Source organism: Bubalus bubalis, chromosome 3 (genome assembly GCF_019923935.1).
Source record: "Bubalus bubalis isolate 160015118507 breed Murrah chromosome 3, NDDB_SH_1, whole genome shotgun sequence".
Lineage (NCBI taxonomy): Eukaryota > Metazoa > Chordata > Mammalia > Artiodactyla > Bovidae > Bubalus > Bubalus bubalis.
Window position 1 is genome coordinate 18595684 of NC_059159.1, and position 23128 is coordinate 18618811.

The 23128-nt window shown below is 47.7% G+C and overlaps 1 protein-coding gene across 5 annotated transcripts in view; it reads right to left on the reverse strand.

Annotated features, from left to right (window-relative positions):
- Positions 1 to 22584, reverse strand: part of DBF4B (DBF4 zinc finger B) — a 33037-nt gene extending 10453 nt beyond the window's left edge. For 3 of the 5 annotated variants that reach the window (XM_044938887.1, XR_006549427.2, XR_006549428.2), the window contains exons 1-9: positions 20994 to 22584; positions 20552 to 20614; positions 10343 to 10497; positions 8162 to 8347; positions 7164 to 7214; positions 6277 to 6364; positions 5084 to 5157; positions 3354 to 3387; positions 1873 to 1918 (exon numbers count right to left, since the gene is read on the reverse strand). In XM_044938887.1, coding sequence (XP_044794822.1) covers positions 1873 to 1918; positions 3354 to 3387; positions 5084 to 5157; positions 6277 to 6364; positions 7164 to 7214; positions 8162 to 8347; positions 10343 to 10497; positions 20552 to 20585 — 668 coding nt within the window. In that variant the 5' untranslated portion in view covers positions 20586 to 20614; positions 20994 to 22584. The remainder of the gene's footprint in view (positions 1 to 1872; positions 1919 to 3353; positions 3388 to 5083; positions 5158 to 6276; positions 6365 to 7163; positions 7215 to 8161; positions 8348 to 10342; positions 10498 to 20551; positions 20615 to 20993) is intronic. The other 2 variants (XM_025279962.2, XM_044938888.1) reach the window with 2 other exon arrangements.
- Positions 22585 to 23128: the final 544 nt, after the last annotated feature.

Sequence of the window (23128 nt, forward strand, 5' to 3'; positions counted from 1 at the left end):
AACTCTAGCCTGGCAGAATCTAAACGCAAGGATATTAAGACCAGATCAGTGATCTTCCTGTTCCATGAAGAGGAATATCTTTGCTATGGGCTGGGCCTTTGTACTATCTGAGGGGTGATGCTCTGAATGGAAAAGAGAGGTGCAGTGAAGGTTCTGGGCAGTCAGACATACACTGAGTCGTTTGCCTTAAGTAGCTCACATTCAGGAGACTTTCGGAGCCAGACGTGGTGATCTGTGGGTACTCGGCAGCCCCTGACCACACCATGTTGCGGTACAGTGGACGGTGCTCCAGGGGAAAGCAGGCCCTGGGTTCCAGGGACATATTGAAACCCTGCAGCCTCAGGAGGAAATTAACCAATGAGTCTTCTTGGGGATTTATCTGGCAGTCCAGTGGCTAGGACTCCGAGCTTCCACCGCAGGGGGCCCAAGTTTGATTCCTGGTTGGGGAACCAAGATCCCGTAGAGTGCACAGCACAGCCAAAATAAAATGTCTTCTTGGATCCTGAAGGAGAAGAAGGCGCCCTTCACAGCCCTGGTACCCGCCTTTCGCTCTCCTCTGTGTTATTTTGTTTCTGTTGAGGAGGTTGAAAAGTTGAGGCTGGTGTGGCTATGTTGGGTTTTGAAGAGCGCCTGCTTTAGAACAGCATGCAAAGAAGGATAGAGAGAAGGCTCAGCTCCATGTGCAGAGATACTAAGGCCCTAGTGGTGTCTCAGCCACAACGGTCCAGTCATGACTACTTGTACCCGGCTGGTTGTGAAGGGTGGACTGCGCAGGACATGCCCCTCCCCCACCTGCCCGGAAGGGGAGATGAGAGGGCCTCCTTCCAGCCCTGGATTCCTTCTACTGGCTTTTGAGCCGCCAGCGCCAACTCTGTCCAGTGTGCCACTGTCAGGTGAGGCATGGGCAGGCCTGCCGGGCTCCTGGGGCTGGGTCTCTTGGTGGCCAGCCCAAAGCTAAGGGACACAGAGCATTCTGACCCAGGAGTCTCTTCTGGGGACGCCTGGGCTTTAAAAAAACTTCTGGGGTTAATTCTAGATTTTCACAGACTTTTAATCTGGTATTTACCGAAGAGTCAGTGACAACCCAGGTGGCTAACAGCTCATCAGATTATCATTGATGTGACCCTCCTGCTAGGTAAGAAAGGGCCCTCACGGGGACAGACAGGGCAGAGGGGAGAGGGCCCCAGGCTGGATGTGGACTCTAGCCTCAGACTGAGACTTACTAGCAAAGTGGCTGTGTTCGTGGCCCTTAATGTCTCTGACCTCAGTTTCCCCACTGGGAAGAGGATGGACTCTTCTCATGGCAGTTTTACCCATGGCTATGAGGAGATAACACATACCAGGAAAGGGTTTTACACAGCAAATGGAAAGGCTTGGTCAAGTGTTGATACAAGGTGGTCTGACAAGGGAACCCCAATAGCACTGCAGAGATCCTCACTTTAGCAGAGACGACCAGCACTAACACCAGCAATGATTTCGTATTGAGTGTCAGTGTACACATGGGGGAAATGGGGAGTCAAACAGCCTGGATGCAACATCACAGACTCAAAAAAGCAGAGCTTTGAAAGGAAGGAATTCAGGGACTTCCTTGGTGGTCCAGTGGCCAAGACTCTGAGCTCCCAGTGCAGGGAGCCCAGGTTCGATCCCTGGTCAGGGGACTGGATCCCACGTGCTGCAACTAAGACCTGGCACAGCCAAATAAATAAATATTTAAAAAATAAGGAAGGAATTCACCTATAGGATTATTAACCTCTGACTCATGATCAAGAGGAGTGCCAGCTGGGCATGGCTCCTGTGATCTATGAGACCTCCCCATGGCAGCCTGGGGCCCCTGAGTACCTCTTCTCCATGTAGGTCTGGCGGTCCACTCACCTGCTTTCATCTTCGACTTTGAGGAACGGTGCCTTCAGTCTGGCCACTGGAAGGAAGAGTGCGCCCGTCAGCCATCTGTCTGCCCTGGTGCAGAGCCTAAGCTCTGCCCACAGGAAATGCTCAGAGAGACGAGGCTCTGCCAAAGCCCAAGAGGCTCTCAGAGCCAGAGACCTCATGGCCCCAAGGAGTGCCCTTCCCTTGGCTGAGTGAGGCCCCTGCTGCCATCTCCCCCAGCCTCTACCACCCTTGGGGGGAGAGGCTACACAGTGCCCCAGGGTCCTAAATGTGCCCACCCTCAGCCTCCTGCATGTGGGTGCTGAAGGCTGTCAACCTTGAGAGTCAGGAACCTGGCTGGGTAAGAGAAACCCAGTCCTTGCTGGTTTCTGCTAAGAGCCTCAGCTCCTTCCCAGACCTTAACTCCTGGTGTCTCAGAATCCCAAGGGGGCCTGAGGATGGTTCTCAGACAGAATTCTCCATGAGGAGTCTGGGGTTCTGGAGGGCAGGAACAGCAAGGAGGAGAACTGAAGAGTGTTTCGAGGTCTTGGCAGAAGGACAGTTAAAAAAAAAAAAGTGAAATCTGGTTCTTGAAAAAAATAGGGCAAAGGGGTGCTGGGAAAACAGATTTGGAGTCAGTTAATCAAGAGATTTGTCCCCTACTAGCTGGCTATTTGCACAGTTTACAGATTCTCTGAGGCATTATAAACCCCTTCTGCCCTTCCACGATGCCCAAGTCCTGTCAAAGGGGCAGTTGAGGCACCGAAAGGCTGGGCACAGCTAGCTGCCACCAAATCCCCAAGAGGCTGGTGCTTCTCAGCTCCCAGTGCCCGAGCAGAAGCAGCCTTTCTTCCTTAATTACTTTTTTGGGGCGACTCCTCGTCTTTCTAATTAACTGACACAGTGATTAAAATCAATTCTCCCACAGACTTCCTTGATTTACAAGCGTAAGAGGTGCCAAGTGACTTTCCTTATTAGTTCCCACTTGTGCACGAATAAATGCCACCGACAGAGCATCTTTGGGAGAAATATCCAGGGGGAGAAACTTTCCTGCTGTCCAAGAGGAGCCGGGAGCTGGGCCCGTCAATCTGCCTATTTGTCAATTTCAGGGAGTTTGGCATTTCTGAAAGTAGTAGGCAGCTGTCAAACTGCCCACCCCAAACTGCTCCTGAATCAGAAAGAAAAGGATGCTGAACTTCCATCGATGCCTGGGAACAGCCAGAGGCTGCAGGAGCCAGAGCAACCACAGGAGGTCTTGGCTCTACACAAAAGGCCCGGCCCAGCAGCCCTGGACTTGCTCACAGACGTCCCTCTCCCGCTGCCCTCCTCTCTGAAGCTCGGGCCCTGGCAACAGGACGAGGCTGTACACAACCTGGACTTGCTTCCTGCCGCAGAAAAGTGAGCAGATGCTGCCACAGAGGGAGTCGTGGGGAAGCGTTTAGGGAGGGAGGGATGGCAATTAAATGAGGAAGAGCTCCTGCACTGACCTTTCCGTGTTCTTGACTCTGCTGGACATGTTCCCTGAATGGAAAGGAAAAATAGGTTAAGGATGTGAGGGAGCTAGGGGGGTCGAGGAACTGGGCCCGGTGAGCCGAGCTGCTGCTCGTCTGCCCCACTTTAGCTTTCTGCCCACGGCTGGACCCTGAGCTGGAGCAGACCTGAGCACCATGCTCTTTGCATGGTGAGCTCTGAGCGTGAATCTCAAGGGCCCTGACTTTGTGCAAGGAATGCAGGGCAGAGCAAAGAGCAAGCAAGGGCTGAGGAGCAAACCCCACCACCGTGGGAATGGGGCCCGTGCCGCCCATGATGTTCGGGGTTCCCACCTAACACCCCGGATGTGGCACAGATGAAACTGCAGCAGGTGACACACCTGGCGCCGAGGAGGGGCTCACTGGCAGCAGCCCGTGTACTCTGGGCGCGGCTGGCATGCCAGGGCAGCCGACAGGATGAGGGTGAAGACAATGCCTTTTGGTTTTCAGCACCCTATCTTACACACCCTGACTGTGTTTGTCAAAACTGGCTTTCAGGCCAAGGTCAAACAAAGCTAATGTTACAAGCCAAATGAAACAAAATTAAAAAAAAATCAGCTAAAGAGTTGGGAGGGTGTGGATAGAATAAGAGATCCAGCGGCTATATAACTGTCTGGGCCTCTGGGCCCAAGGGGATTCCAGATTCTCTTCCAGGGCACACCACCAGGGCCAACACAGCCCAAAGAAGCCTTCAATAGGCCCTCCCCCATCAGCAGACTGCACCCAAAACTTGCCCCAAAAGAGTCCCAAGTAGCTACAAAAGAGATTATTAAGCGAACAAAGCAAAGTAATAATACTACACATTTGCGTAAAAGGGGGGAATTTCGATGTATTTGCTTGTAGATACTTGGGAGTCCTGGAAGGACGTTTGCACAACTGTTCACACTATTGACCTCAGGGAGGGAGCTTGGTGGTTGGGGAGCAGAAGTCGGAGGGGAAAGAGACTTTCAGTGTATGCGACCCCATGGACTGTAGCCAGCCGGGCTCCTTTGTCTATGGAATTTTCCAGGCAAGGATACTGCAGAGGGTTGCCATTTCCTCCTCCAGGGGGTATCATCCCAACCCAGGGATCAAATTCTGGTCTCTTGCATTGCAGGCTGATTCTTTAATGCTTGTGCCATCAGGGAAGGCCTGTATACATTACAGCAAAACCTTAAAGATGCCCAGACCAGAGGGGGTGGGGTGAGGGCTGGTGAGGCTGAGCGTTCCACCTGGTTTAGATGTGGTCCCTCTCCTGGGTGCCAGGCCCTGGACAGACTTGTAGAGCCTGATTCTTCCTTGAATTCAGGGCTGGGTGAAGACCCTGCAGCTTTAAATCAGCCTGGGCTCTCTTGAGGTAGTACACAGTTCTAACCCCAGAAAAAGAAGGAAAAGCCAAACAAGAATTTGGAATATGGCAGCTATTTCAAATGCCACTACCCCCCTGCCATCACCCATGCAATCTGCAGGCTCGTTTCCAGACCAAGAACTATCCCCAGAATGGCAGCCTGGCCAGCAGGCCATGAGGACTTAGCTGCAGGCAGTCCTTGGCCCCACACAGGGCTGCGGGCACCAGGGCTGAGCTGAGAGGCTGTGTTCCTCCCACTTCCCCAGCAAGGCCGGGAGGAGGCGGCTGCGGCAGGTCATGGATTTGCCAATGCTGTCACAGCCTTTCCCATTTCCCTTTGGTTTGGGAGGGGATGACTTACCTCTGGCTTCTTCAGCCCTTGTTTCTTCACACGTGGAGCATCAAGAGACAGTTGCTGCACCCGTATCAGCATTTCTGGGGAGGAAACAGAGGGCTGTGGCCAAAGGCTTCCTCTTCTTGTTTCCCCAGCACAGCCCTGTCCTGGGGCCGGGGGACTGAAGGTCCCACCTGGCCTGGCTCACTGGATCACGCCAGCCTTGCCTGCCACCTTCTGGCTACGTGTCATCTCTGCACCTGCTGATAATAAAAGAGAGCGCAGGGTGCTCTATCCCTGGAAAAGTACCTGTGCTGGATGCATGCTCCTTTGGAGCACTGAATACAAGTCTTGAACAGGAGGTGCCTGATGACCCATAAAGGGCTTTAAGGTGCTACTGAAGAGCAGTTTTGTGGGGGAGATCAAGCCATGGCATTTACTCAGTTATATCCTTGGTGGGAGACCCAGCAGGAGCTATACATGCTGGAGCTTCTCTAATACACAGAAAAGCAGGAAATTAGATCAAGTCAGAAATGGCTGGTTTTCCAGAGACGATGGAACCTCCCACCATCCCAGACCAGGACCTGCCTGGCACAGCTCCCTGCCCCTCCGACAGATCTCAGGCTGGATCTAGACCTGCCCCCTTTAATGGGTCAGAGAAAATGCCAGACTCAAAGTGGAGCTGGGTAGGAGGGCTGGCCACTGCCAGCAGATTCAAGACAGCTGCTCTCATGTAAATGTATTACAGCCTGCACACAGGTGGTTATAATGTGTGGCAAACCCTAGAGGAAAGAAAGAACAGGAAATGTAGTTGAGCCAAACTAGGAGGGAATGTGGGCCTGGTAAGACTATGAGTAATTTACTCAATCTATTCTCTGAGGCTCAACTTCCTCATCTGTACAATGGGCAGGGACTGTGGTGAGGATTAAATGAGGTGTTTCCTAGTTCAGAGTAAATGCCTGATAAGGGGTAATGGATATTAGGATTGGTTCTTATTCAATCCTGCTGAGGAAAGCTGGCACCGGGGTTAAAGGAAGCAGCCCTTCCCAGCACCTGCGCTCTGCTATTGCTGCGGCTGCTCTCCACCTCTGTGGACCAACACAGTAAGTGACTGAATACATCTGGCTTCAGCCAGTACATGACGCGGACCCTTCTCACAGCCCAGGTTCCCAGGCAAAGTTGCCAACCCTCCCCTCTGCGGCCCTGGGCAGGAAGAGTACCATCCACGTGGAGAATCTGCACCCCCCAGGAGCGGGCGTTGCTCAGGAGGCTGCTGCCGTGTCCACTGCCGCCTCCACTGCTGCTGCCCTGGAAAGACAAGTGGAGTGAGGCAGGAGGACGAGACCCCCGCCTGAGGCTCAACCACCTGGGGACAGGCTGGCCTGGCTTCTGGGAGCTCCAGGTCATCCATGTGCGGAGCTGTTGCGAGAAGGTGGGCAGGGGAGCAAGCACAGAGCCTGGAAAGTCGACTTCAAACCCTGGGAGGACCCTGTCCTTCGCAGGGGGCTGGCCACCTTGGGAGGGACGGGTGGCTGATCTGGCTGGTGGCTCTGCTCCAGCCACCTCGGGACCAGGAAGGGACATGTGTGTTCATGTGAGCGGCTTGTCGGGAGAGCTTCTGTGAGGAACGCTCTGAGCCCACAGGAGGGACACAATAAACACCACCCTCATCGTACAGGAAGCTACACTGGCCACACCACCCTCCTGCGTCACAGACCATGGCCGGGGCACCCGCCTGATGGCACTTGAACCAGTCCTCTGCAAGATCACATTAACTCTTCCTGCTGCCACTCAACTGTAATGGCCCTGGGTCCTCACAGAAGAGATACATAGCTACGTGCGAAAGACACCCCACCGCATTTCTCCCAGGTTCTTAAGATCATGGAGTCAAAACCTGGCTCTTCCACCTCCAGCCTGGGTGACTCTGGACAGATGACTGAACTCCTCTGAGCCCCACTTCCTCGTCAGAAGGGAGGAAATCATGACAGTGCTACAAGCCTGGCCGGGCATGCCTTTTGTGTCAGTGCTTCAGAAGAACCTTCGGAGGCGGGGTTATTCTCTCCCTGCGCCAGACACACCGGCCTCCAGCCCGGCCCCCTCTGCTCACCTGGTTTCTGATGGCCTTCTGCAGGAGCTCCTTCCCTCTGCTCAGAGGCACCTGGTGGAAGAAAGGAGCGATGGGGGAGCTGTGGAGACCACCTGCGCACAAACACACGTTTCCACAGGGGCTGGCCAGGATGTCTGGGAGTCATGTCCCTTGGAAAGCTGGGAGCAGGGACAGCTGAGCAGCGGCAGAAGTGAAAGCTGGGAGAACCTTCCAGAGGTAAAGGTAAAGCCATCCTCAGGTTCGGGTCACTCACAGGGAGCTGCAGCCTGGGTGGCCTGAAGCCTGGGGAGGGGCATTTTGAATTCACCCAAGGTCAAGTGTTACAAAGGTCCCGAGACCTCTCTTCTTCTTCTTTGTTATTTTTTTAGACCTCTCTTTAAAAGCTCACACTCCCCAGCAGACAAGTGTCAGTCAATCCTAACAAGCCCTCTCTGGTTTATTCCCCTACTGTTTCTTTCTTTTTCTTATTTTTTAAAAAAATGTTTATTTATTTTTGGCTGTGCTGGTCTTCAGTGCTGCACGTGGACTTTTTCTAGTTGTGGTAAGCAGGGGCTACTCGAGCTGTGGTGTGTGGGCTTCTCTTGTTGCAGAGCGCAAGTTCAAGAGCAAACAGATTCAGTAGCTGAGGTGCACGGGCTTAGCTGCCCCATGGTATGTGGGATCTTCCTGGACCAGGGATCAACCCCATGGACCCTGCAGTGGCAGGTGGATTCTTAACCACTGAACCACCAGGAAAGTCCTCCCCTACTGTTTCTGAATCTCAGACTCTGAAGTCCCAGGAAAAGTGAATATTTATCACAGAAGGGAGGGCATAGGGATGGCATGTCACTGAGGTGTGTGGATCCAGAGCTGTGATAAGATAGTTTCAGCCCCTGAATTCAAATGAGAGATTAAAATAAACCAGATGAAACTAAAACCAGAAACTGTTGAAGTGGGCTCACAAAGGCCTACTTCCTTCGTTTACTAGACACACACTTCCCGCCCCACGAGGTTCTTACTGGGTCCATGGCTTTCTGTGCGGGCCTAGCACGGCTGCCTTTTGGGTTGGCCACGGGCGGTGTGTCCACTGTGACCTCGCTGGGGCTGGGGCAGCCTCTGTGACTTGTCCTGCTGCTCTCGGCCTTCGCCTCCCTGCGGCTGGACACGATGTAACTTACTTCTTTGCTCAGAAAACCCTCAATTACCTGAAACCAGATCACAGAGGTGGCTGAAACCCAAAAGGCAGAAGTAGAATCATCAATATTGACAGGTCGAGGAAGGAAATCAGGTTGGCTCACAGAAGCTGCAGAATTAATGTCCTTAAATAGACCAGATGCAATCCTGTGCTGGGCCCCTGAGAAGACATCATCCCAAAATATAATAAGGTTTATGTACAGGACACAGGTTCTTGACTCCAGAACTGTAGTCCTCCCAGCAGAGCCTTGTGGGCTCTGAATATCTGACTGGTGAGGGTTTGCCCAGAGAGAGAGCACGCTGATGGGACTGGAGGATCAGGAGCTTGGCTAAGCCATGGTTTTGCTGTGAAGATACACTGGGCCATCCAGATGCTGCATCTGTCATCTTTACCACACTACGAAGAGGAGCCTGAAATAAAATTGGGTTCTGGATATTACTCAGCTGCGTAAGTGTCCGCTCATCTTACCTGCAAGCCCTTTATGACACTGAGAGGGTCTGACTCATCCTAAGAAACCCAAAACAGTGCTGGAAACACAATGACACAACTCATGTCTGGTGGAAGAAGAAAAGATGGAAATAAGCAGTAGTGAGCTGGCAAATGCTTAATGCCGGACTCTTGGGGGGAAAGGGGGAAAAAAAAAGCCCTGCTTTGTAGCGTTTGCTGGTTTCTGTGGGGTAAAATACTACTGGGGCTGATTTCAAGGTAGCCATATGACATCCCTTAATGTGGGAGTGGAAAGAGATGTTAACAACTGGTTCTCATGAGCCAGGACCAGCCGGCCCCAGCACCCTGTGAAAGGAAGGATGGATGATCTCTCTGACGAGAGAAACCTGGCACTTAGGTTTAAAAAAGAAGTTGCGGTCCCTCAAAAGCTAAACATGGATTACCACACGACCCAGCAACTCCTCTCCGAGGTATACGTCCAACAGAATTGAAAATAGGGACTCAAATGGACACTTGTCTACCCATGTTCACAGCAGCATTATTCATAATAGCTAAAATGCAGAAACAAACCGAGTGTCCATTAACGTATGAATGGATAAGCAAAATGTGGTCTGTCCATACAGTGGAGCACTATTCAGTCATGAGAGAGAAAGGAAACTCTGATCTACTCTACAGCATGGGTGAGCCTTGAAAGCTTTATGTTAAAGTGTAACAAACCAGAAACAAAAGGACCAACATCAGTGATCCCGCTGATACCACATATCTAGAATGGGCAAATTCAGAAACATAATGTAGATGTGAATGCTGGGGAGGTAGGGGGAGGTGAAAAGGGAAGTTCTTGCTTAAAGGTTACAGAGCTTCTGTTTGGGGTGATAAAAGTTTGGGAAACAGAGAGTGATGGTTACACAACAGGGTGAATGTAATTAATGTCCATGAATTTTAAAATAATTAATTTACAGGGACTTCTCTGGTAGTCCAGTGATTAAGAATCCACCTTCCAATGCAGGGGACATGGGTTCCATCTCTGGTTGGGGAACTAAGTCCACATGCTGCAGTTACTGAGCCTGTGTGCCACAATAAAGACCCATGGCAGCCAAAATTAAAAAAAAAAAAAAAAAAAAACTTTTTTTAAATTAAGAAGAATGAACCTATAAACAATTACAAAGGCATATTTTATGTCATATAAATTTTATCACAATTTAAAAAAATCTTTAAAGTGATAGGTTGAAGGAGTATGTCTGTCTACCTTCTGTAATATGGCAAAAAGATAAATGATTTCATGGCCACACATTTCTCCTATCCCAACAAGTCCACTCCTTAGCAGTGCCACTCTGCTGTTTCAGTTCTCCAGATTTCTAGAATGAACAGAAATTACTTTTCTAATTAGGAAAAAAAAAATTATCTTTACTTTTAAAAAATGGTTTACATTTAAGCTGCTTTGGAAAATGCAGTGATACCCCTGAAAATACCTGGAAGTCACAGGCAGAACCCTTCTCCAGCTCCTGCCCTTGAATCCATGAAGGCACATGGCACCACAGGGGAGAAGCAGGTTACCTACCCCACCCAGCTGCTGAATGGCCCCCGTCAAAAACTGGAGGTTCTTGCCGGCAGGCAGATCCAAGTAGAAGGATTTTCCAGAAAAGGGCTGCCTCCTGGCATCTGGTGAGCTCTTCTGGCATTTTCCCAGACAACTGGAAACTGTGAGCTGAGCTCCTAGAAGACAACAATAAAGGGGAAGACAGTGAAAAGCTTGAGGTAAGAGAGACCCCTGGGGGTCAAGGAGCCTTTGCGGCCGACAGCCCCTGTGTGGTGCCTGGCCAGGCCCTGGCCACCAAGGTGGACACGAGACTCCTGCTCCTGCCCTTGGGAAGCCCAGGTGCAGAGAAACACAATCCACATACATGGATGTTGGAATGTAAAATGGTGCAGCCACTTTAGACAACAGTGCCGCTGTTTCTTGAAAGGTCAAGTATAGAGTTAACATAAGACTCAGCAATCCAATTCCTAGGCATACTCCCAGGAGAAATGAAAACATACATCCAGATCAAGTTCATAGCAGCATTACTCACTGTAGCCCCAAAGTGGCAACAATTCAAATGTGAATAAAACAGCAAAATGCAGCACATTCATATGATGGAATACTACTTGGCAATAAAAACCAATGAACTATCAGGACTTCCCTGGTAGTCCAGTAATTAAGAGTCTGCCTGCCAATGCAAGGGACACCAGTTCAATCCCTGGTTGGGGAACTAAGATCCTACATGCCATAGGGATCCAGTGGCAGCCAAATTAATTAATTAATTAATTTAAAAAGTGAAAGTGAAAGTCACTCAGTTGTGTCCGACTCTTTGCAACCCCAGTTGTCCAGGCCAGAATACTGGAGTGGGTAGCCTATCCCTTCTCCAGCGGATCTTCCCAACCCAAGAATCAAACCAGGGTCTCCTGCATTGCAGGCAGATTCTTTACCAACTGAGCTATCAGGGAAGCCCTGATAGCTGCACTCAATATGCCAGTAAATTCGGAAAACTCAGCAGTGGCCACAGGACTGGAAAAGGTCAGTTTTCATCCCAAAGAAAGGCAATGCCAAAGAATGTTCAAACTATCGCACAATTGCACTCATCTCACACACTAACAAAGTAATGCTCAAAATTCTCCAAGCCAGGCTTCAACAGTATGTGAACTGAGAACTTCCAGATGTTCAAGCTGGATTTAGAAAAGGCAGAGGAATCAGAGATTAAATTGCCAACATCCATTGGATCATAGAAAAAGCAAGAGAATTCCAGAAAAACATCTACTGCTCCTTCACTGACTGTGTGGATCACAACAAACTGTGGAAAATCCTTAAAGAGATGGGAATATCAGACCACCTGACCTGCCTCCTGAGAAATCTGTATGCAGGTCAAGAAGCAACAGTTAAGACCAGACATGGAACAATGGACTGGTTCCAAATTGGGAAAGGAGTAAGTCAAGGCTGTATATTGTCACCTTGCTTATTTAACTTATATGCAGAGTACATCATGAGAAATGCTGGGCTGGATGAAGCACAAGCTGGAATCAAGATGGCAGGGAGAAATATCAATAACCTCAGGTATGCAGATGATACCACCCTTATGGCAGAAAACGAAGAAGAACTAGAGAGACTCTTGATGAGAGTGAAAGAGGAGAATGAAAAAGCTGGCTTAAAACTCAACATTCAAAAAACTAAGGTCATAGAATCTGGTCCCATCATTTCTCGGCAAATAGATGGGGAAACAATGGAAACAGTCACAGACTTTATTTTCTTGGGCTCCAAAATCACTGCAGATGGTGACTGCAGCCATGAAATTAAATGCTTGTTCCTTGGAAGAAAAGCTATGACTAACCTGGATAGCATATTAAAAAGCAGAGACATTACTTTGCTGACAAGGATTTGTCTAGTCAAAGCTATGGTTTTTCCAGTGGTCATGTATGGATGTGAGAGTTGGACCATAAAGAAAGCTGAGTGCCGAAGAATTGATGCTTTTGAACTGGGGTGTTGGAGAAGACTCTTGAGAGTCCCTTGGACTGCAAGGAGATCAAACCAGTCAATCCTGAAAGAAATCAGTCCTGAATATTCATTGGAAAGACTTGTGCTGAAGTTGAAGCTCCAATACTTTGGCCACCTGATACAAAGAACTGACTCATTGGAAAAGACCCTGTTGCTGGGAAAGATTGAACGCAGGAGGAGAAGGGGACGACAGAGGATGAGATGGTTGGACGGCATCACCGACTTGATGGACATGAGTTTGAGCAAGCTCCAGGAGTGGGTGATGGACAGGGAAGCCTGGCGTGCTGCAGTCCAGCTGCTAAGTCGCTTCAGTCATGTCCGACTCTGTGCGACCCCATAGATGGCAGCCCACCAGGCTCCCCGTCCCTGGGATTCTCTAGGCAACAACACTGGAGTGGGTTGCCATTTCCTTCTCCAATGAAGTCAGAGGTGGACCCAAAGGAGAGAGTAAACAGACATATGAGCCTGACAAAACTAAGAGGACAGACACTATCTGCGGTGGCTTCTCGTGCTGTGGAGCACGGGCTCTAGGGCATGTGGACTTCAACAGTTGCAGCACATGGGCTCAATGGTTGCAGATCCCGGGCTCCAGAGCACAGGCTCAATAGTTGTGTGGCACGGACTTAGTTGCTCTGAGGCGTGTGAGATCTTCCCAGATCAGGGATCGAACTTGTGTCTCCTGCATTGGCAGGTGGATTCTTTACCACTGAGCCACCAGGGAAGCCCCTGGACCTGATATTTTTAAAAGTTTTCTACAAAACTTTGATTCTATAAATTCCTGCAACTCGCCTACCTACCATCCAGTCAGGCTTTTAATTGGATCTCCTCAGTTAAACCCTGCTTGCCCTGATGAGATACTATTTTTCTTTTTCTGAGTTACAAATTACTTATTATCTGTACTTCTAGTATTTTTGGCTTCATATTCTTGTTTACTCACTCCATTAGACCAAAAACTACTTGGGGAAGAGATTTTTTTTTTTTTAATTTGGCTGCACTGGGTCTTAGTTTCGTCAGGTGGGATCTTTAGCTGTGGCATGTGGGATCTAGTTCCCTGACCACTGATTGAACCCAGGCCCCCTGCATTGGGAGCTTGGAGTATTAGCCACGGCACCACCAAGGAAGTCCTTGGGAAGAGATGTTTGACTTACATGTGATCAGATCAGATCAGTCACTCAGTCGTGTCCGACTCTTTGCGACCCCATGAATCGCAGCACGCCAGGCCTCCCTGTCCCTCACCAACTCCCGGAGTTCACTCAGACTCACGTCCATCAAGTCAGTGATGCCATCCAGCCATCTCATCCTCTGTCGTCCCCTTCTCCTCCTGCCCCCAATCCATCCCAGCATCAGAGTCTTTTCCAATGAGTCAACTCTTCGCATGAGGTTGCCAAAGTACTGGAGTTTCAGCTTTAGCATCATTCCTTCCAAAGAAATCCCAGGGCTGATCTCCTTCAGAATGGACTGGTTGGATCTCCTTGCAGTCCAAGGGACTCTCAAGAGTCTTCTCCAACACCACAGTTGAAAAGCATCAATTCTTCGGCGCTCAGCCTTCTTCACGGTCCAACTTTCACATCCATACATGACCACAAGAAAAACCATAGCCTTGACTAGACGAACCTTTGCTGGCAAAGTAATGTCTCTGCTTTTGAATATGCTATCTAGGTTGGTCATAACTTTCCTTCCAAGGAGTAAGCATCTTTTAATTTCATGGCTGCAGTCCCATCTGTACATTTCCATAATGCTTAAACTAGATCCTGCTTTCCCATCCTCAGCTAGCATCTGACCTTCAAGCATTCACCCTCTGTTCCTGTAAACCTCCCTTTTCCTGAGAGTCCTAGGTATTTAGAGACCGAAAACTGGAAAGTCAGCTTGGCATTTAACAGAAAAGGCCTTTGTTCTGAGTCCTGCTTCCATCTCTTACTAGCTGTGTAACCCTAAGTCTTACTTAGGATGTAATCTTAAGTAAATAATCTTACTTACAGTAATCTTACTTAGGATGTCTCAGTCTCTATTTCCTCACTTCTGAAATAGTGGTAATAATAAACACCCACTCTCATGGGCAGTCCATATGGGATACGTAAAATATCATAAATGGTGTCAGGTAATGGTATTTAGGAGTTATTCAAATACTTAATAAGCACTCAGGATGGAGACTGGCCAGAAACATCTGATCCAGCCATACCAGGAATACCAGCTGGATGTCAGGCCAGGGCATTATTCTAACTGTAGCCATTCTGGGTCCCTCCCTAAGGCCATCTTCTCCAGAAGGTGAGCCATGTGGGGTCATAGCTCCCCAACCAGGGACTGAACCGGCAACCCCTGCACTGGGAGGTGAAGTCTAAACCCCTGAACTGCCAGGGAAGGTCCTCTTTTTCCTTTTATTGAGCAGTCTAACTGACATACAACATTATATTAGTTCCAGGGGATACAACATAATGATTCAATATTTGTATAGAAGGCTTTCTCAGAGTAAGCCCTTTTGACATTCACACAGGCCTACAACTTTCTCCACAGGACCTAATCCTAGGGAAATCTCTGAAGAAAGAAGGAATTAGATGAGATGAATGGCAGAGTCAGACACTGGCGTGCGGGTGAGGGCGGTGCTGCGCTGGGTGAACAGCAAGCCTAAAGCGGAAGAGTGCCAGGACTCGCAGGAAGGTGAGACCGGAGAATGGCTTCTAGTTGTGCTCAGTGGGCCCCTGCCCGCCTGTAGCCAGTGCCAGGTAAGCAGTCCAGCACCGACCAGAGACAGTAGGGTAACATCAAGGCAGTGTGAGTGTATGTGAGTATGAGTGTGTGAGTGTGAAGCAGTTAACAAAAGGTCAGGGTCAAGGGGAGTTGTGAAGTCAAGGAGGTCAGTGAGCTGGCTGGCACAAATGAGCTTCCCTCCCTCCTCACTATTCATTTGGTGAATCAGGAAATTACAACTTAAGGAAAACAGCAGCTCTTGCAAATGAGCAGTACAAGGCAACACATGTATTAGAGGGGGGTGGTGACTGAGCCCACACTGGAACCAGGGGCTTCCCACCTTAGGGTGGTTTTCCTCTTCTAACCAAACCCCAATCCCTGAACTCAAAGGAGGAGCATAACACAGAACCTAAGCTTTTGCATCTTCCTTCCAGGCGCACATTATCAGTTAGAGTGGCTAGCAGTCTCAAGGGAACATTAGCTTCTAAGAAAATATGAGGCAACTGAAGAAGGCAAGTACTATAAAAGAAGCTTTCTCTGGCATAGGTGCCCTTCTGTTATAAGTAATGGACCAGACAGAAAGAAGAATTTTAAAGCATAATAAATATCTCAAGAAGGCAAGGAGCTTACTAGAAACATAAAAGAAGAACAGCAGGTAAATAAAATAATTAATTGAAGATAAGGGATATAAAAAAATACAATAGTTAAAAAACACTTCAAATAGTAAAAAAAAAAAATCATTTAAAAATGAGCAACAGATAGACATTTCTCCAAAGGTATACCAATGACCAATAAGCACATGAAAAGATACACAAGGTCATTAGCCTTGTTGCTGCTGCTAAGTCACTGCAGATGTGTCCGACTCTGTGTGATCCCATAGACGGCAGCCCACCAGGCTCCCCTGTCTCTGGGATTCTCCAGGCAAGAACACTGGAGTGGGTTGCCATTTCCTTCTCCAATGCAGAAAAGTGAAAAGTGAAAGTGAAGTCGCTTAGTCGTGTCCGACTCTTAGCGACCCCATGGACTACAGCCTACCAGGCTCCTCCGTCCATGGGATTTTCCAGGCAAGAGTACTGGAGTGGGGTGCCATTGCCTTCTCCGATTAGCCTTGTTGCTGCTGCTGCTGCTGCTAAGTCGCTTCAGTCATGTCCAACTCTGTGCGACCCCAGCGACAGCAGCCCACCAGGCTCCCCTGTCCCTGGGATTCTCCAGGCAACAACACTGGAGTGAGTTGCCATTTCCTTCTCCAATGCATGAAAGTGAAAAGTGAAAGTGAAGTTGCTCAGTCGTGTCCGACTCCTAGCGACCCCATGGACTGCAGCCTACCAGGTTCCTCCGTCCATGGGATTTTCCAGGCAACAGTACTAGAGTGGGGTGCCATTGCCTTCTCCGGATTAGCCTTGTTAGGAAAACGTAAATTGAAAACACAAAGAGATACCACTTCAAACCCACTGTCTGTGTGCTGAGTTCCTCAGTCGTGTCCATCTCTTTGCGACCCCATGGACTTTAGCCGGCCAGGTTCCTCTGTCCATGGGGATTCTCCAGGCAAGAATACTGGAGTGGGTTGCCACGCCCTCCTCCAGGGGATCTTCCCAACCCAGGGATCACACCCAGGTCTCCTGCATTGCAGGCAGATTCTTTACCGTCTCAGCCATGAGGGAAGCCCAATAAGAGAGTTGCTTAGCAGGCCCCAGGGAGATATGAACTCCTGACACCTGGTTTATAAGACCAGCACTCTAAACCCTGAGCTATAGGGTCTCATGCCAAACGCACTAGGATGGCTTTAACAAAAAAGACAGGTAATAACAAGTGTTGGTGAGGACCTGCAGAACTGGAATCCTCATACTTTGTTGGTGGGAAGGTAAATGGTGTAGCCAACAGGGAAAGTCTGCCAGTTTCTCACAAAGTTAAACAGAGACTTACCATCAGTTCACTTCAGTTGATCAGTTGTGTCCGACTCTCCGTGACCCCATGAATCACAGCACACCAGGCCTCCCTGTCCATCACCAACTCCTGGAGTTCATTCAAACTCATGTCTATCGAGTCGGTGATGCCATCCAGCCATCTCATCCTCTGTCGTCCCCTTCTCCTCCTGCCCCCAATCCCTCCCAGCATCAGGGTCTTTTCCAATGAGTCAACTCTTCGCATGAGGTGGCCAAAGTATTGGAGTTTCAGCTTTAGCATCAGTCCTTCCAATGAACACCCAGGATTGCTCTCCTTTAGGATGGACTGGTTGGATCTCCTTGCAGTCCAAGGGACTCTCAAGAGTCTTCTCCAACACCACAGTTCAAAAGCATCAATTCTTCGGTGCTCAGCTTTCTTCACAGTCAAACTTTCACATCCATACATGACCACTGGAAAACCATAGCCTTGACTAAACGGACCTTTGTTGGCAAAGTAATATCTCTGCTTTTTAATATGCTATCTAGGTTGGTCATAACTTTTCTTCCAAGGAGTAAGCGTCTTTTAATTTCATGGCTGCAATCACCATCAGCAGTGATTTTGGAGCCCCCCAAAATAAAGTCTGATGCTGTTTCCACTGTTTCCCCATCCAACTTACCATAGGACCCAGCAATTATACTTCTAGGTATACATTCCAAGAAAAAAATGATAACCTGGAAACAAATGTTTATAACAGTATTGTTCATAATAGCCAGGAAACAGAAAACTCTTATGTCCATCAACTAATGAATGGATAAAATGTGGTAATCCACACAAAGGAAATAAAGAACATGAGCCTCCAGATTGAAAGTTTCCACCAAGTGCTAGCTCCATGAATGAAAAAAGTCCCATGGCACACTATTCATGAAATTTCAGGATGCTGAAGAGAAAGAGAGGATTTTGGCTTCATTTCAGGTAATACTGGAGAGGTTACCTAAAAGCCCTCCTTAACACAAATGTCTAAAAATACCAGCTGAAATAGAAATACCAATCCTATCTAACTGCTAAGTCCACAAAATTAGTAAGAAGACAACAAAAGTGCTCCACATGATGAGAAAGTTGAAAACCACAGTGGTGAAAGCGAATGCTGACTGCCCTGAGGGAGGGAGTCTATGGACTTAAAAGCAAAGAGCTTGAGACTGAAGAGCCACATGAGCCGTGGAGATGAGGTCTTGTGCAAGCCTAAAGTGGGGAGCGAGGATTGGGAACTCCTGCATGAATCTAGGAGAAAAGGGAAGCCAGAAAATAATCCATCCACTAGAAAAGACAAAAAAGGAATACTGCCTACCTTAGCCTGGGCTCCACATGAAAGGAAAATCTTCACTGACAATCCAAAGTACAAGCCTCTCAAGAGACTGGAGTTCAAATTCATTCTAGTCATGTGGATTAAGAACCCACTACCCCCATCACCCAATAGAGATTAACATTAAAAAGTAATCCCAGCTAGGGTTTTCCTGGTGGCTCAGTGGTAAAGAATCCACCTGCCAATGCGGGAGACAGGGGTTTGACCCCTGATCCGGGAAGATCCCACATGCCTTGGAGCAGCTGAGCCTGAGACACAATTATTGAGCCTGTGCTCTAGAGGCCGCCTGCCCTAGAGACCGTGCTCTGCAACAGGACAGGCCACTGCAATGAGAAGCCAGTGCATGGCAACTAGAGTGACCCTCCTGGACAAAACTAGAAAGAGCCTGAGTAGAAAAGAAGACCCAGTGCAGTCAAAAATAAATAAATAAGAATTTTTTAAAAAACAGAGTAATGTGCACAATCATTTGCAGATGAATAGTTGATGTTCAGTTGCTAAGTCGTGTCTGACTCTGCAGCCCCATGAACTGCAGCATGCCCGGCTCCTCTGTCCTCCACTATTTCATGGAGTTTACTCAAATTTATGTCCATTGAGTCAGTGATGCTATCTAACTGTCTCATCCTCTGCTACCCCCTTCTCCTTTTGCCTTCAATCTTTCCCAGCATCAGGGTCTTTTCCAATGAGTCAGCTCTTTGCATCAAGTAGCCAAAATATTGGAGCTTCAGCTTCAGTATCAGTCCTTCCAATGAATATTCAGGGTTAATTTCCTTTAGGATTGCCTGGTTTGATCTCCTTGCAGTCCAAGAGATTATCAAGAGTCTTCTCCAGCACCACACTTTGAAGGCATCAATTCTTTGGTGTTCAGCCATTTTTACAGTCCAACGCACAAATCTTTATATGACTACTGGAAAAACCATAGCTTTGACTATGCAGACCTTTGTCAGCAAAGTAATGTCTCTGTTTTTTAATATGCTCTCTAGGTTTGTCATAGCTTTTCTTCCTAGGAGCAAGCATCTTTTAATTTCATGGCTGTAGTCACTGTCCACAGTGATTTTGGAGCCCAAGAAAATAAAATTTGTCATTGTTTCCACTTTTTCTCCTTCTATTTGGCATGAAGTAAGGGACTAGATGCCATGATCTTAGTATTTTGAATGCTGAGTTGTAAGCCATCTTTTTCACTCTCCTCTTTCACCATCATCAAGAGATTCTTTAGTTCCTCTTCATTTTCTGCCATTAGAGTGTTACCATTTGCATATCTGAGGTTGATATTTCTCCTGGCATTCTTGATTCCAGCTTGTGATTCATCCAGTCTGGCATTTTGCACGATGTTCTCTGTATATACAGCCTTGTCATATTCCTTTCCCAAATTGGAACCAGTCAGTTGTTCCATGTCTGGTTCTAACTGTTGCTTCTTTACCTGCATGTTTTCAATTCTTGTATCTTTATTCTTATGAAAACTAAAACCCTCTAAAATTAACACAGTTATGTTATTGTGAATTTTAAGAACAAATACAAAGAGAATAATCTAAAATCTTCTACAGGGAAAAGCAGGTTATACACTAAGGAACAAGAATCAGATTGACATCAATTCTCAACAGCATCTACTTTTTAGCAAGAAGAGACCACTGTCACTTTTCAATGTGTTGAAGGGAAAAAAACTGACTCAAAAACTTTAATATAAGGGTGAAATAAAGATGTTCTTAGGCATACAAGCCTCAAAAAGTTTATCACATAAAGCCCCCTTTTGAAAATATGCTTGGAGGAAGTTCATCAGCCAAAAGAGAACTAGAGCTAGAAGAAAGCAACACCATATGGGAAGGGAGAGTAAATAATTTAGTGAAATATATCACCGTTTAAAAGGCAACAATGAAATGGCATATCTGTAAAAATCCAGAACTCAAACTAGATGATACTAAGAGGGCAAAGGGGAGCACTGAGGGAAGTGACTAGTGCTGAAATACTTATCTAATTGGGTGGGGCTCTTTAAGTTTATCAATAAATTTAAGAATTTTATGGTAAAAGTAACCATGAATATAGGTTTAATAAGTTACTCCATCCTGACTCTCCATCTGCTCATAATATCAGAGAGAAAACTCTTGTTTGACCTTTATCATGAATTCCTTAACGATCCATGACATGCCTCAACACAAACAACCCCCTCCCAACACACACACACACACACACACACACACACACACAGTAACTAGAAAACCCCAAGAGATAACATTTCTCGGCCTTTTCTTCCCAAGAGACTCTGGGGCAGGAGTACCAACTGGGACCTCGAAACCCTCATTAACTGCCCTGTTACCTACCTGGGTCCGGAGCCCGTAGCTTACTCTCATCCATTGAACTCTCCAGTTGAAGGCGATCGTTGACTGAAAAAGGACAAAACATCAGGTGAACCACCTCCACTAATCTTCGACCCTCCATCATCCCCTCCTCCAACCTCCCAAGTCCTGCACAATTTCCATCGAGGCTCCCGGGAACTCCAAGACTCAACTCCATCCCAACCCACATCCCCTCTCAACTCCCGCGCCTCCTTCCAGACTCTTGTTCCCCCACTCCCTCTGCCCCTTTAGACCTCTGTCTTCTCAATTCCTATGACCCCTCCCCGGTCCCTCTACCCTCCCAGCTCCCGTAACCTATCTGCTTCCCAATTCCTATGCCCACTTCCCAACCCCGAACCCCTCATTAACGCCTTTGACCCTTTCCACCTTCCTTCTTATCCCTCCTTCCCCTTTTCGGCATCCGTACCCTTTCCCGGATCCCTCCTCCAATTCTCTGCTCTTTCCCAGTCTCCGTACTCCTTCAAGGCCGCCGTATCCCAATCGTGAGCTCCATGGGCTCTTTCAAGCTCCCGTGCACCGAATGCTTCTCCGCAACTACAGCATATTCTCTAGGCACCCTCGGCCGCGGGTTCGGTTTAAATTTCCTGTTGGCCCCGCCCCTAAAATTACGTAAGAGCTGTGAGACTGCCATACGGGGGCCCTCGGAGGACAATATTTGCTAGGTCGCCCTCTCTCTTGCCCTTCATTTTTTCACTCTGCTCTTTCTGTCTCTTCATCTGTCCACTTTTCATAGGCTTGAGATCTTTTGAGGTTTAATAGCCAGCGAGCTGGGGACTAGCAGTAGCGTCTTAGTGATTCTTCACATTGAGCTAGTTTGAAATTCCTAGGGGTTCAATAATAAATAACAAACCTAACGCTTATAGATAGAGCGTTTACAGTTTACATAAAGATTTCACATACATAGAATTTCATCTTCACATCTTTGTCTCCCTTCATTTTCTACTTATCCACCCAACCAAAAAAAAAAAAATTCTCAAAAGTGGTGTCTCCATTCCTCACTTCCATGTTTTCTTCAATTCACCTGATTAGAGCTTGATTCTCACCTCTCCATCAAAACCGTACTTAGCCAGCCAACTGTGACTTCCATTTTCCCCTAGCTGACTTATAGAACATTGAAACATACTACTTCCTTCTTCTTGAAACACTTTCTTCCTTTTGCTTCCATTTCTACCCATTTTCACCTTACCTCAATGGGCTCCTTCTCCATCTCTTTTGCTGGATCCAATGCCAGTTCCACTTATAAATGTTGGTGTGCACCAAGGCTTTAGCTTTTAGCCCTCTTCTCTTCCCTAGTAACACTTTCTCCCAAGGGGATCTCTTCCAACTCCATAACTTTAAAATTCAGCTCTGCGTTAATGCCTGAGTTCTGACTTATCCCCAGATCTCCAGACATATGGTCAAGTATCTACTGGACATTTCCATTTAGGTGAAGACTCAGGCTTAACAAGTTCAACATTTGTTCCACTGCCCCCTGCCAAAAAAAACCCTCCTCACCTATCCTTATCCTATCTCATTATCCACTCAGTTCAAACCTATGTTATATTTTTTTAAAATTAAAAAACAAAAACTTTAAGTTATCTTTCAGAACTTTCCCTTATCCCCACCCTGCTCCCAAAACAAATTCTACCAATTCCAAAGTACCTCTTGAATCAGACCCAGCCACCAATTTCTTGCCCAAAGTGCTGCAGTTAATTCCTAACATATTTCTACACTTAAATAGCTTTCTACCTCTTCCCAATATAATCCGTTTTCCATGAGCAACCAGCATTATTCATTAAACCCATGGTAGAAGTGTATATACCACAAACACCTTGTATCCCTTCCAGTGGGGCCTCTCCCTGCAGATTTGAGTTCCTGGGGAACACAAACTTGGCCACGTGACTTGCTTTGGCTGATGGGAAAAAAAGAAAACAAGTGACACATCACTTCCAAGAATAAGTTTAAAAGCCAGGCTGGTTTATCAAGTTCTCTTTTCCCTTATCTAGCAATGTCCAGCCAGAGGGTACCCTGTCAACATGGGTTCCTTGGTGAAGACTTGCAACAAGCATAGGCAAGCCATAACTGACATGTAGCATGAGTGACAGTCGCTCAGTCGTGTCCGACTCTTTGCAACCCCATGAACTGTAGCCTGTCAGGCTCCTCTGTCCATGGAATTCTCCAGGTGAAAATACTGGAGTGGGTTGCCATTTCCTTCTCCAGGTAGCATGAGCAAGAAATAAACCTTTGTTGTTGTAAGCTACTGAGATTTGGGCATCATTTATTACCTGGGGCTTCCCAGGTGGTTCAGTGGTAAAGAATCTGCCTGCCGATGCAGTAGACATGCAGGGTTTGATCCCTGGGTCGGGAAGATCCCCTGCAGGAAATGGCAATCTACTCCTGTTATTTCTTGCCTGAGAAATCCCACAGAGGAGCCTGGCGGGCTACAGTTCATGGGGTCACAAAGAGTCAGACACAACTTAGTGACTAAACCACAACAACCAGAATCTAGCTCAAGTTTCTCAAAGTGTGGTTCAGCCCTTTCATAAGGTTCCATGAGGTCAA